This window comes from Euleptes europaea, chromosome 5, assembly GCF_029931775.1.
Source record: "Euleptes europaea isolate rEulEur1 chromosome 5, rEulEur1.hap1, whole genome shotgun sequence".
In the NCBI taxonomy this organism is placed as follows: domain Eukaryota; kingdom Metazoa; phylum Chordata; class Lepidosauria; order Squamata; family Sphaerodactylidae; genus Euleptes; species Euleptes europaea.
Window position 1 is genome coordinate 34791300 of NC_079316.1, and position 13467 is coordinate 34804766.

Consider the following 13467-nt stretch of genomic DNA (forward strand, 5'->3'; position numbering starts at 1 on the left):
TCAATTTTAGGAACTACCAATTTTAGTATAATAAGCCCCTAGAGTAATGTAGATGACCATTCCCAACACTGAGATAGGACAAAAGGCTTTCTTTTGGTACTAGGGAGAACCAGACGCACAACTTTTTTACACTGAATCTTAAATTACTCTCCTAAAATAAAACTGCAATAATAGCTTTTGGTTCAAGACTAATGAATATATGTTCCAAAGCCTGTTGGTCAGAAATACATCTAAGCCATTACTCAGTTCATTATGAGAAGTTAACATATTGCATAGAACAGCTGCCCACCTTCTAGTCGGCTAAGGATTGAGCCACACAGTATACAGTTGTTCATAAGGAAATTTGATCAGACACGTTATGGAAATTCTGTGCCTCCCACATATGCCCAAATTTGGATCAGGACCATGATGCACAGGGTGAGTTAGCTTTAAAATCTTCCCTCCCATACTTTTTCCTAACTTGAAACAGCTTTCTGGAGTGATTGTTTGCTCCACTGGGGAAATCTGCATGTAGCCATCATTACACACAAGTTTTTCCAGTGGAGCAAACAGTGGCTCACTGGGGCCATTTTAAGTTGTGGGGGGACATAAACTCATGCTCCTGATCTGAATTGGGCACACACATACCTGGGAAATGCTGCACTCCTGGTACACAACTGTGAATTGGCTCTAAATCTAAGAATCCATTGATTGCCAATTATCTTCCATCCATCCTGCCCAAAGAAATGCTTGTCTTGTCTGCATATAAAGCTTAAGTAGGCATATCAAGATTTGTAGAAACAGCCATGCTGTGCTTCCCCTTAGCTAAGGAAGTATGATCCACAGTAGCGAGCAACAGAGATTTGCTGTGCTGATTTGGTTTTCTGGCACTGCAAGGGAAAAAAACAATTTTTGTCGATTTCCCTCTTCTACTACAGGCCTCCCGTTCCCTCCCATGCTAGACCCCTAGGACTACCATTTCAGGGATCTCAGCAGTTTTAAGCAGGAGTAAGCAGAGGTGGCAAACTTCTGTTCTACTGGGAGAAGTTCCTTTCCTCACTGGAAAATCTGTTTGGTGAGTTTTAACTGGTATGTTTCAATGAAAGTTGTGAAACACTTTTTCCCCCTAACTTAGGAAAAGCACTGTGTATAGTTAACTCAAATGGGAAAAGATCATTTCCTCCTGAGACCTGGTTTAAACAGTTAAGAGAACATTGGACTTTTACTGTCCCATAGGCAGAAGCACACACTATTTCATACACAAATTATGTAGAATAAAACCCACCTGAAACTTTATAAATTAAACAAAGGAATGTTTAATCAAGACAATCCTTACGGAGCTTTAAATTTTTAACAAGCATTTCTCCATTCAGGGGTTTTTTAATTGGAAAGTATAAGTCTACTCCCACATAGTGAGGTCTTTTCGTTCAAGCAGCTTTGTAGTACAATTGTTACCAGGTTTCTAAACCATAAACATCTTAAAGAAATTGTTTCATACTGATAGATCAACTAAAAAGTTTAAAAAGTGACATTGTATTGGTTTTATCTGTGCTCCACATACAGCAAGCAGTTAACAATACGGTAACAGTCAATTCCTCAACTAAAATACCAAATCTAGACCAAACATTACATGTACACACAATACCTGTACAATGACAAGCACAACAGACTAGTTCAGTACTTAAATAATGTCAAATCAATACTAACACTTAGAATCCATTTTATATTTTCCTACTACCTACCACCCAATACAGGACTTAAGCTGTCTCTGCACAAACACAAACTCACTATTTTGGGTCAGGTAGTTTTAAATCTCATATTTTACTCTTTAAAAGTGTGTTGGTACTGATATGAGAGTTAAACCAGTGTTAAACCAATACAATATTTACATAGCACAGCACATTACGTTTGAGACACTCACTTGGGGATAAAGCCCACATTTTGGAACAGAACAAAGACCACCATTATTACATTTCCAGAAGCTATTTACAAGTCCCTAAAATGACAAACTGTCTGTACATTGATCCAACAGGGCAGGCAAAATCATGGCAGGCAGTTACTTTGTGAATGATTTAAAACATGATTTGGAAGCACATTATGCTACCCTGAATGCCATGTTCCACCCCAAGCTTCTCCAAGGTGGTCTTGTCTCCCAGAATGGCAGGTCCCGCTGATACAAAACAAAACAAAAAACCCAAAAACAAAAAACACCCCCCCAAAGGTTTACTTCGTGAAGATACTGACGGCCACTATTCAGATATCTGAAATTTGAAGGAAACTCGTCCCAGAAACTTGTCACGATCATCTTCGTTTCTTAAATTTTCTGATCCCATGATCCTGCAATCAATTGCTACATCATCTTTGGTACTGGTTGAGTTAAAAGTCAGTTGGACAGCCACTAGTGGCTGTAAGTAGCCAGGCTAGTTTCAAAAAAAGAGAGAGAAAACAGCCGGGTTTTAAAAAGTTGGCTTAATAACACTAGTGAAAGAAACAACTATGTGATCGGTACATATGTAGTTATATGTAAGTCCCAGAATGCTTAATAAAACTTATTCCCAAACAAGCTGGCATTAAGTTGCAGATTTACAGTGCAATCTGACAAACAGTTACAGCCTTCTAAGACCCCTGCATATTTGCTTAGGACTGCACGATTAATGCTGTTGCTTAAAGATAGACAAATTTGTGTTAAGAGACAACTGGTATAACATGACACACTAGTTTAATTTTGGATTTATATTTATACTGCTCAGTGGCCAGCTGTGAACAGTTTGCTCAACACTATTCCCTTCAATTGCTGTCTTTTGCCAGGGCATGAAAACTCTTCTGTTTTGTCTGACATTCCATTACTGACCCTCCTTTTTATTTGTTATACACACACACACACACACGTACTATTTTTAAGTGGATTTAAATGTCTTTTTAGAAGAGGAAGAGTTGGTTCTTATACCCCAATTTTCTCTACCTTTAAGGAGTCTCAAACTGGCTTACAATCGTCTTCCCTTCCTCTCCCCACAACAGACACCTTGTGAGGTAGGTTGGGCTGAGAGAATTCAGAGAGAACTGTGACTAGCCCAAGGTCACCCAGCTGGCTTCATGTATAGGAGCGGGGAAACCAACCCGGTTCTCCAGATTAGAGTCTACTGTTCCTAACCACTATGCCACACTGGCTCTCTTTTAATGGTTGTTTACCACCTTGAGGGCCATAACTGGGCGGAAAGGTGGAATGCAAATGTTTTAAGTAAATAAATAGCTCTTATACTTGCATTTAAAAATTACAGCCCAATTCAGAATCACACTCTGCTCCCTCCATTGGGGCAAACCTGGAGCCAGATGGTCACACGTTCAAATTGTGGCACAACAAATAAAAAACCAACACTAACTTGTTGAGTAGTCAAATATTTCTTCCAGTGCAGATGGTGCCCTAGTCTTTGTTTCATGCTGTTTTAATGCTCTGGCTGGGTTTTTAATAGTTTGTTAATTTTTATTGCTTTATGCTGTGTCATGATATTTAGGTTTTACTTTCACAGTGGGTAGCCGTGTTAGTCTGTCTGCAGTAGTAGAAAAGAGCAAGAGTCCAGTAGCACCTTAAAGACTAACAAAAATATTTTCTGGCAGGGTATGAGCTTTCGTGAGCCACAGCTCACTTCTTCAGATACAGCTAGAATGTGAATCCATCTGTCTTTAGGTAGAGGAGAGTGAATTCAGACAAGCATTAGTATGTAAATGTTAACAGTATGTAAATGTGAATAGCAGGTGTGATGGGATTAGGTGTGGTATGCAGAAGAGTCTGTGATGTCCAGGGGAGAGATGGGTGTGGAGAAATCAGCATTGGTAATGAGCCATGAATGCAAGGTCTTTATTCAGCCCAGGTAAATGCATTGTCTTTAGTTTGAATATCAACTGTAATTCAGCAGTTTCTCTTTCCAATCTCCCTTTGAAATTCCTTTGTAAGAGAACTGCTACTCTTAAATCTGCAACAGAATGTCCTGGAAGGTTGAAATGTTCTCCCACTGGTTTTTGAATATTGTGGTTTCTGATGTCAGACTTATGTCCATTTAATCTTTGTCTAGGTTTTACTTTGTAAGCTGCCTGCATTGGGTACTCTAGAAATAAATATATTGATGTTGTTAATACCTCATGCTAAATTGTTTCATGGACAAAGACAACAGATTTTCAGGTGAAATGCAGCATAATTGAGTGATTAAGGAATAATATTCACTTTTTAATTTTCCAGAATACTACACATGAAAAATACTCACGTGTAAGCGTTTCCCATAATATGGGAAATACATTAGATCAATTCTTCCCCCAGCAGGAAAATATTCTATGTGTACTTTGTTTTCTTCCTAGAGATGAATATGCAACACAAATTAGGTTTTTTTTTAAAAAAATACTGTGATAGGTATTTAGCGTAGCAACCTAAGAACTGGAACTATAATACAAGAAATCACAAGTTTGCAAGTGCAACAAGCTTTCCATGTAACAAAGTTAAAACTCTGTTTATCAAAATTACATTTGTCCAGCCATGAAGCAGATTTTTAAAAATCTAAGATGTTACATTTTTCAAAGGAGGTAAAATTGAAGCATGAATTCCTATGAATGAGTGGGATGCATCTCACATACCCCTTGAAGTTTGAATTATTCACTTATACCCCATCTTTCTGTTCTTGAGAGTGCTTTAAAGGTATCTGGTACCCCTTATTCAACAAACTAGATCATCTTCTGCTTCTGGGGGCAGGGGATATGACTGATTTCCCCTCTCCCACTGTAGACCCCCATGTCACACTCAACACCATTCTCAGGGGATCCCTGAACCCCAGGGTAACCAGGAAAGTTCTGTTCTGTGAGCAAAGGCCACTCATAGAACATTGGTCCAATCCACAGTCATACATAAATACCATGCCTGTTTTGAAGGTGTTTTACATTTATGGCTTCTATTAGAGGTACTTACAGCTCATTCCTAAGCCCTGCAGTGGCCGGGGACAGCGTGGCTGCGGCACCGCCGTGGTGCCTTCAAAGAGGTTTTGTGGCCGCAACTAGCATAAAAAAGCGGGTTTTCCAGTGGGAAAACTGAAAATGGGGGGAAATGCCCTATAAGAAACAGCTGCAGCATAAGGGGTAGTTCCCGGCCTGAAAGGGGTTAAGAAACTGCCTAATGGCAGCTCCACCCCTGGAACGGCGGCATGAGGACATGCACCAGGAGGATGCCAGTGGGAGGCCACGCCAGCGTTCTAGAGCCTCACTGCCGTGGCCATTCAGGGGGGCCAACACAAATGGCACCATGCTGGCAACATGCCAGTTTGCATGGCGCAAGTGGCACGGAGGCCGGAGTAGGGGTCACTGTGCCTCCTAAGGTGATTCGATCCCCAAGCTCAGGAATGCACTGAGCGTCCTAGAGCCTCACTGCTGTGGCCATTCAGGGGGGCCAACACAAATGGCACCATGCTGGCAACCATGCCAGTTTGCATGGCGCAAGTGGCACGGAGGCCAGCGTAGGGGTCACTGTGCCTCCTAAGGTGATTCGATCCCCAAGCTTAGGAATGCACTGTAAGTATCCACAAATTCTAATGGGCTACTATTTTATACAAGTATATTTGTGGCACAAAAACAGTGACTGCATTTTAAGTGCAAAGGAGAGTATCAATGTAGACAAGGAGTAAGATGTGTTTCAACTACAGCATATACTTTGATACAGTTCGATAAAACTGAGAATTAGCATAGACACTGTTCTTGCCAGCTTCTCTCAAAGAGCATCCACTCACAAAATTCATACTTTTTGACATGAGTATACTAATCTTAACCACAACAACTTCTGCAATCTTAGAGATACATTTAAGCCCTTCAAATACCTGAAGAAATGGTCACTGCAGAGATTCATGAGCTCTCAGTTCACACACACAGATTCCTCCTAGAATTTTTAAAATTGCTCTTGGCAATGTGTTCTTTCATTTGTACAGACCTAACCAATGAGGGGTTAACAATTATTTTTAATACTTTGTTAAGATAATTGTGTTAGCATGTTGTGAAACAAAGTCCGTTCTCTGCCTTTCCAGATATTTGAAAGGCTTATGTTTGTCAACCTATGTTTTCTATCAAACTACCAGGGAGAGGGGGAGAAATGCGGTTTGAAGAAGTCAACATCTAGCATACAGTACAAATGTTTGGAAATACTTAATTTATTGACAAAAAAATTAAATCCAGCAACAACAGCAGTTCTCTAGAGAGGTCCCAATTTTAAAGGCAAGATTCTTGCTGGGCTGACAGCGGCACAAGAAGATAAAGTGAATATTATTAGGTCACACAAGGTGAGAGTTGCATCTTTCATTCAGAATTAAATTGGGCTGGCAAAGGAAAAGGAGTAGCCAACAGAATTAGTTCAGATACTTTGCTAAGGAGGAAAATATTACATTTCTGATGGCCAATCCCATACTTAAATGTTCAAATTGACTTTAAAAATACTAAGCTTTGGAGAGGTTCTTAGCTTAATCATCATGTACGTGAGAGTGGATTAAACTGTGCTTCCTTCTGATAACCTGCCAAAGTAAACAAGGTGTTTTTTGTAGCATGCTGACCTAACTGAAGAACCTTGTGTGCTTTAGAGCACACTGTCTTTTGCACACACCAGGGCTCCTGTAACTTCAGTGGACCACAAGCACAGAGACATGTAACCACAGATTGTGTCCCTCTGCCAAAATGAAACAGTAAACGGTTCCAGGCTGGGAAACTCCACACATGCATCAACAAATGTTCATGGAACTGGAGCAGATTGCTGGACTGGGGTGACTGTATGTGGATGCTTTACAAACCCAGCGTTTAGGGCTTGGGTAGCATAATGATTAAGAGCATCAGCGAAGAAGCCAGATAGTCAGTTCAATCATAAACCTGATGGCTCGTCTTAGGTAAGCAACTCTCTTAATCCTCAGGGCTCTGCCTTCTTCTACCAATAATGTGAGAATGATGCTGGTCTGCTTCAACAGGGTTCTTTTATGGATGAGAATGAAAGAAGCAGCACACAGAACTAAACGCTTATGTATCACTTTTCCTAAGTTTTATTAATTAACCACTGCTCCCTTACCGCTTACACCAGTGGTTCCCAACCTTTTTTTGACCAGGGACCATTAGGACTTTTTTTTTCAGTGCAGGGACCCCAAGGTTCAAAATAAAAATTCTGAGAATTTGAAAATAAACTTTAATCATAACTGTTAAACATTAAGCTTAGAATAATATTTGAATACATATTTTTATAATAGAGAACTTTTAATTGAAAATATTAATTTATTATGGGTGTATAACTTTGTTTCGCGGACCTTAATTTAGTTTTCGCGGACCCCTGGGGGTCCACGGACCCCTGGTTGGGAACCAGTGGCTTACACTGAACATCAAGGACAAATAATTTTTAAAAAGTAATCAAGTAGAATTTACCAATTAACCCATCTATAAGTACAAAAACATAACACTTCCCTTAAGTTAGAACCCTGAAAATTAAGAGGCCAGACTGAGGAAGTGGTTGTAACAGATAAAATAACAGGAACGCGTCATTGGCACAGGAAAGCTTAATAGCTCCTAATGTTGACCGATTAAATCCTACATTGGGTAAATTATATTAAGGAAATGTTTAGGAAAGTACTAAAACAACTGCCACATCAAAAAGGGATAAGACACTTACCTTTTTATGTGGTAAAGGCAGGATAGAATGGCCATTCATAAAGAATAACTATGAAGGTGTTTGGCCATAGTTGTCAACCACATAACTAAAATACCTGACTGCCACTTAAGCTGATGATTAATCACAAAATATTTATGTTTTTAAAGGGAGTAGGGCAAGGTTGACACTTTCCAGCTCAAACATTTGTGTACAGAAATCTACCAACAGTGGCAAGAACATAAAATGACCCATACAGATTCAAGGTACATCAAAGTGAATATAAGCTGACACTGTGGAGGTGGATATTAAAAAAAACACAACTTAGATCTTCTGTGAGCAAGTTAATTGCCATTAATTTAGAAAGATAGCTTGCTATAACAAATCAAACAAAGTCTGATTATTTAGGTATTAACACAGAGCCTGGAGAATAAATATGAAATTACTAAGATGTATAATGCTGAATGAAAAGAAGAAAATTACACATTGGTGTGGAATTGTCCATGAAAATTCCTAGGGATAATATGGTGTCACTGATAATGGCAGCATTCAGTAAGTTAAAGCCACCCTCAATAGTAAAAATTGCAGTGACCGTTTTATATGTAATAACAAGACTCCAAGACTCCAAACAAGTGTGATGAAATGGAAGGCATTAGAGTGGTCTAATAGTACATAATATTTCAGAATATGAGGGAATTTTAAAGCAGGAAAGTACGAATGGTTGTTATCCTAAGGATACCATCTCTACTTGGACAACTCAACAAGACAAAACTATTCCTTTAAAACACTGGGCCATATTAGAAAGGACACCACAGAGCTCTGGCTAGAAGATGATGTCACAGATAGTGATTATATCTATTAGGGATAATAAAGAGGGAACCACAAAGAATCCCATTTCTTCCACTGCTGCCCCTGCTTCTCTCTCACACACACACGCACACACACTTTGACTGCCAGCTCGTTGCCTTCTCTCTTTGGTTCCCCACTGCTGACACCCTCCCTTGTGATCTCTCTTTCTCCTTACCCCTTTACCCAACCCCCACCTGGTCTTTTCTTCCAACTGTTCATCCCACCTGTTGTCTTCTCGGCAGCCTCTGATGTTTCTCCTTCCTCCATCCTATTCCAGCTCCTGTTCTTTCCCACCCCCTTCACTTTCTTCCATTGTCATGCACCAATGTGGGTTTCTCTGGCAACTGAAAATGCTACCCTAAGGTTTATTGCCCCACAACATCAGTTCACTTTTCCATGTTTGTGCCTTTTTAGTCCCCAAATCTTGTTCTAAAAATATTTGGGGAAGTATTTTTCCAGAAACCTGAGGTGCCCCCTGAGTTTGCAGAAACTTACTTTATAGGCCCCTCCTTGCATAATTTTGATGGCATCAAATAATTGGCTATTAGAAGGAGAATAATTACAGGGTTGGGGAAAATGCTAATAAATGTTCTATTATTATTATTATTCATTAAGAGTAATATGTCAACATTTGATCTGACAAAGTTGAGGGCAAAATTGGAGATCACCTTACCTATGATAATACCTGTAAATGAGAACTGGTGGCAGTGTAGTTTAACAACTGAATTAAGATAATTTTAGCACAGCAGAACAGATTTAAAGGATTATCAAAATTGTACAGCATCTTTACGGACACAGTTCCCCAGGATGATATGTACTCAGATGGAGAAAGCAAAACTGGTATTCCAGACAAAAAGACTAAAATTATATTTCTAGAACAGATCAACTGAAATGCTAAATATGGCCATTAAAGGAACACCCTTGATAGATCAATGTACTGCATTTTTGCTGCAAATATATCCACTTTTTCTATTTGTTTTAAATTATACTTAATACTATAAATCAAAAATAGCTCTGAGGCCTGGTTCAGACTTAATTCCAGTTTTGGAATTGGGATAAGCTATGCACACCCTTCTCTGGTCCAGTTTGATTATGTGTGAGAGACCACTGTCAACTCAGGTTACAATGAAACCAGGTATACACCTAAACCCACTTCAGGAATCTGGGTTTTAATAAAAGTTCTCCAAATGAGTTGAGGACATACATGGTAACACTGTAATCAAGGTTACGAGTTATCATGTGCTCAGGTATCAGAGAGGGCAGTACTTGCTATAGAGAAGACACAAGTGATCGTGCATCTGTTTCCAAAATTAGAAATAATTTGCTAAGTCTGAACAGGGACCTCTGCAATTAGCTTCTCATGTAAAATGTATAGCTACAATAGAAGATAAATCTGCTTATAGAGAAATAATGCACACACTAAGATTTTAATCTAAACTATTTCAATGCTCATGTCTTACCCATCATTTATATATTGTTTAAGGTGCATTTGCAGCATGGAGAAAAAACAAACAAAAACAAAATGTTTGTTATGAAATGGAACAAAACAAAATTTAGATTAAAGTAAAACAAAAGTAAATATAAAAAATGCAACCTTTCTTGTGAACTGATCCAAACATGAAAAGCACTATTTCTTTTTAATGGTCTAATTACTACTGACAAATACTGCATTTTTTTACTGGCTGGACTGATCTGTTTTTATTGGTAAAATTTGTTTTAACTGTCTGTTTGGTGTTATTTTATTGTTGTGAGCTGCCCGCAGCAGCTCCGAAGAGGCAGCATACAAACTGGGCAAGGGGGTGATTAATGTCATGCTTGCTTTCCACTCCCTTTTAAAGTATATGTCCATACTTATTTTCAAATTCTCACCTTAGGTTTACACTCTATGTATGGGTCTCCTTGAGGCTTTAGTCCAATTATCTGAAACACGGGGGGGAAACACTGTTAGAAAGACTTTTCTGGGTGAATGGAATAAACGTTACACATTTACAACAACATACAATTACATGGTAAATTATTGCAGAAGTCTTAACAACACTTCCTTGTACCTAACAGTTGAATATTTTTATAATTTAACTTGTGAAAAAAGTGACTTTCCTGACTTACAAGCTTGTATATTCCAAGTTGGAAGACGTAGCACTTTGCATGGCGCAACCATGCCAAACGTGTCAGGCTGTTCACTAACGCACCTATTAAAATAGCATTTTTAATATATGTACACAACACACTCCCCTTCCCTAGCATCACTGCCAGTAACTTTTGGAAAGGTGATTCCTGCCAAAAGAAGTCCATGAATTTGTGCTTAAAGCTGTAACACTGGCAAGGTTAATACTTGCCCAAAATTGGAAGAAAAATATAATCCTGAAGGAGGAGTGGTTGGAAAAGCTGATGGAGTGCATTCATCTGTGTCAAGTAACCAGTCTATTACACAGCCAAAAGTTTGAAAAATTTAATGCTTTTTTATCTAGAATGAGCAGTTAGTTCACACTTGTATATTCTGATGTCTACATATTTAGTAATTTGTGTTTTAGACCTTTGTTTTTTATTTGATTTGTTTTAATTTTAAAAAGATTTGGAAAGGTGAGGTCATTGTTTGGTACAGTTTCATTCAGGGAACATCTCATTAAGGATTCCATCCTTACAATTTTTCAAGGTATGCAACATATTCAAACCTTGCCTTGAGGTTGCACTGATATTTTTTCTCATACAGTGGGTTCGAGCCAAACAAACTTTTGTGCTGGTGAAAAAGGAAAGAGGAAAACCACTTTGGCCACTGAAGAAAGCTATGGTGGGGATCATGGGAAAGGTAAGTGCAAAACCCTTGTGTGAGGGGAGCTGTAGTGGGGAGCATGGGGCCCGTAAGAACAAAACCCTTGTGTGAGGGGGGCTGTAGTGGGAATCATGGGACCTGTAAGTACAAACAGCATGTGTGAGGGGGGCTGTAGTATGCAGCATAATTGAGAGACTGAGTGAACAATGTAGGCTGGATTTCATTCTTTCAATAAGGGGGAAAGAAAAACAATTTAATCAGCAATTGGCAGGTTCAGGTATTTTAATATTGTCCCATTTTAAAATGCAGTCACAACAGCACCCAAGAGGGTTCCACTTCCACATGACATTTTGAGCAGCAGCAGTTCATTACTTCAAATTAGGCATGTAACATTAATGGCTGAATCCAGATGGCATATGCGGGCAACATGTCACATAACATGCAGTCAACTACTGAATAAGGTAATACTTTGACGGCAGCATAGTTTTCAAGAGTTCAACTTACAGACTTCACCGTCTTTTGTAGAAAGACACATTAAAAAGAGGCTGTGCGTTTTTGTGAAGAACACTCCAGGCCAACTGGCAGATAATCGCACGTGTGACCCAGGCAGGCCTCTTACTTTTTAAAGCAGTAGTACTGGCATGTAGCCAAAATACACACTGCCTAAATTGTAATGTTTTAAGCACAAAAGTTACATGGTTTCTTAAGTAGAAAGGAATATCAAAGTGAAAGAACTTGAACAAGATGCAACTCCTCTGTGCAATAAAGTTTTAAGATAGTGAGCCTGACTCAGTCTCAAACACACAAAACAGAAGCATGCAAAATATTTATGATTTAAAGTTAAGAGCAGCTCCATGCCTGGTTGCCTGATGCATCTGCAGAGCACCCTACCAAAGGAATCTGCGAGAATGTTTGCTTAAAGAGAGGCTTGAAGCCATCCATTGTTACAAAAGCCCCCCCCCATTATTGCAAGCTGCTATTCAGTTTAAGTCAAAAAAAGTTATCATACTTACTCTATTCATTTTTATAACAACACAGGGTGTTCCTTTGGCATAGCCAAAAGTGACATCTTTTAGTCCAGAGCACAGACCCAGGCTGGTGCGATTAAAATTACATGCTTTTTTGACACTCTCCTCCTGTTCAAAGAGTTGTCCTGGTGTACACGGAATGCTTTTGGGTTGCTCCGATTCATTATAAGCTAGGGGAGGAAATTGAATGTTATGTTATGGATCACGTTATGTTCTCATTCAATTAAATACATAAACTACAGAATTATTTCTCAGATTCTCACTGGTTTTAGAGAAGAAAATGTTTTTGCAGACTTTGAGATAAACAAGTTACATAACAAATCACATGCGTTCTTCCATATTTATTGCTAAGTATTATTTCCCAATGTCAAGTGAAGGATAGAAGAAAATAGGAGGAAATATTTTACACAGATGCTTTTCAATGCTATTAGAAAAGTGTGTTAGGAGAAACCTAGACAACGTGTTTCAACAGCAAGGAAAAACATTTCTTTAATAAGAGACTGACACCCGAAAGAAATCTGGCCCCTTAGTGAAGGCCAGTCAAATATAAGCTTCAGTGTCGATGGGACATAGAACAGGACTGTTTCTTCTGCTCTATAAAGTTGGAGTTGCATGTCAACACAGCCACAAGATCTTTGTTTTATCTTTCACAGTCACATGCCCTGTACAATTCTAAAGGTAAAGGTCCTCTGTGCAAGCACCGGGTCGTTAATGACCCATGGGGTGACATCACATCACAACATTTACTAGGCAGACTATGTTTAGGAGGTAGTTTGCCATTGCCTTCCACAGTCATCTAGACTTTACCCCCAGCAAGCTGGGTACTCATTTTACCAACCACGGAAGGCTGAGTCAACCTTGAGCCAGCTACCTGAAACCAACTTCCATCAAGATCGAACTCAGGTCACGAGCAGATTTTTTGACTGCAGTACTGCAGCTTACCACTCTGCACCCCGGGGCTCCTTCCTGCACAATTGCTGCTACAAAATTTGTCAATGACAAACCAAAAATATATTGAATTCCTTATCTGCATGTCTATCACTTGGGCATTTTTTGAACTTTGAGCATATGACAGCAATATAATCCTCTTAGGGGTTTTTTTTTAAAGCAAAGCAACAGAAAGAGAGCTATTGGTAAAGACCATGAACAATTTATTCTACTAGAAGTAGACAATTCTTCACAGCCTGAAATGCTCACAA

At 39.1% G+C, this 13467-nt stretch overlaps 1 protein-coding gene across 1 annotated transcript in view; it reads right to left on the reverse strand.

Annotated features, from left to right (window-relative positions):
• Positions 1-1271: 1271 nt before the first annotated feature.
• Positions 1272-13467, reverse strand: part of ATP1B3 (ATPase Na+/K+ transporting subunit beta 3) — a 53350-nt gene continuing 41154 nt past the window's right edge. Inside the window, exons 4-7 of the mRNA XM_056849710.1 lie at positions 12254-12438; positions 10340-10390; positions 4239-4325; positions 1272-2399 (exon numbers count right to left, since the gene is read on the reverse strand). Of these exons, the coding sequence (XP_056705688.1) occupies positions 2229-2399; positions 4239-4325; positions 10340-10390; positions 12254-12438 (494 nt within the window). The 3' untranslated portion in view covers positions 1272-2228. The remainder of the gene's footprint in view (positions 2400-4238; positions 4326-10339; positions 10391-12253; positions 12439-13467) is intronic.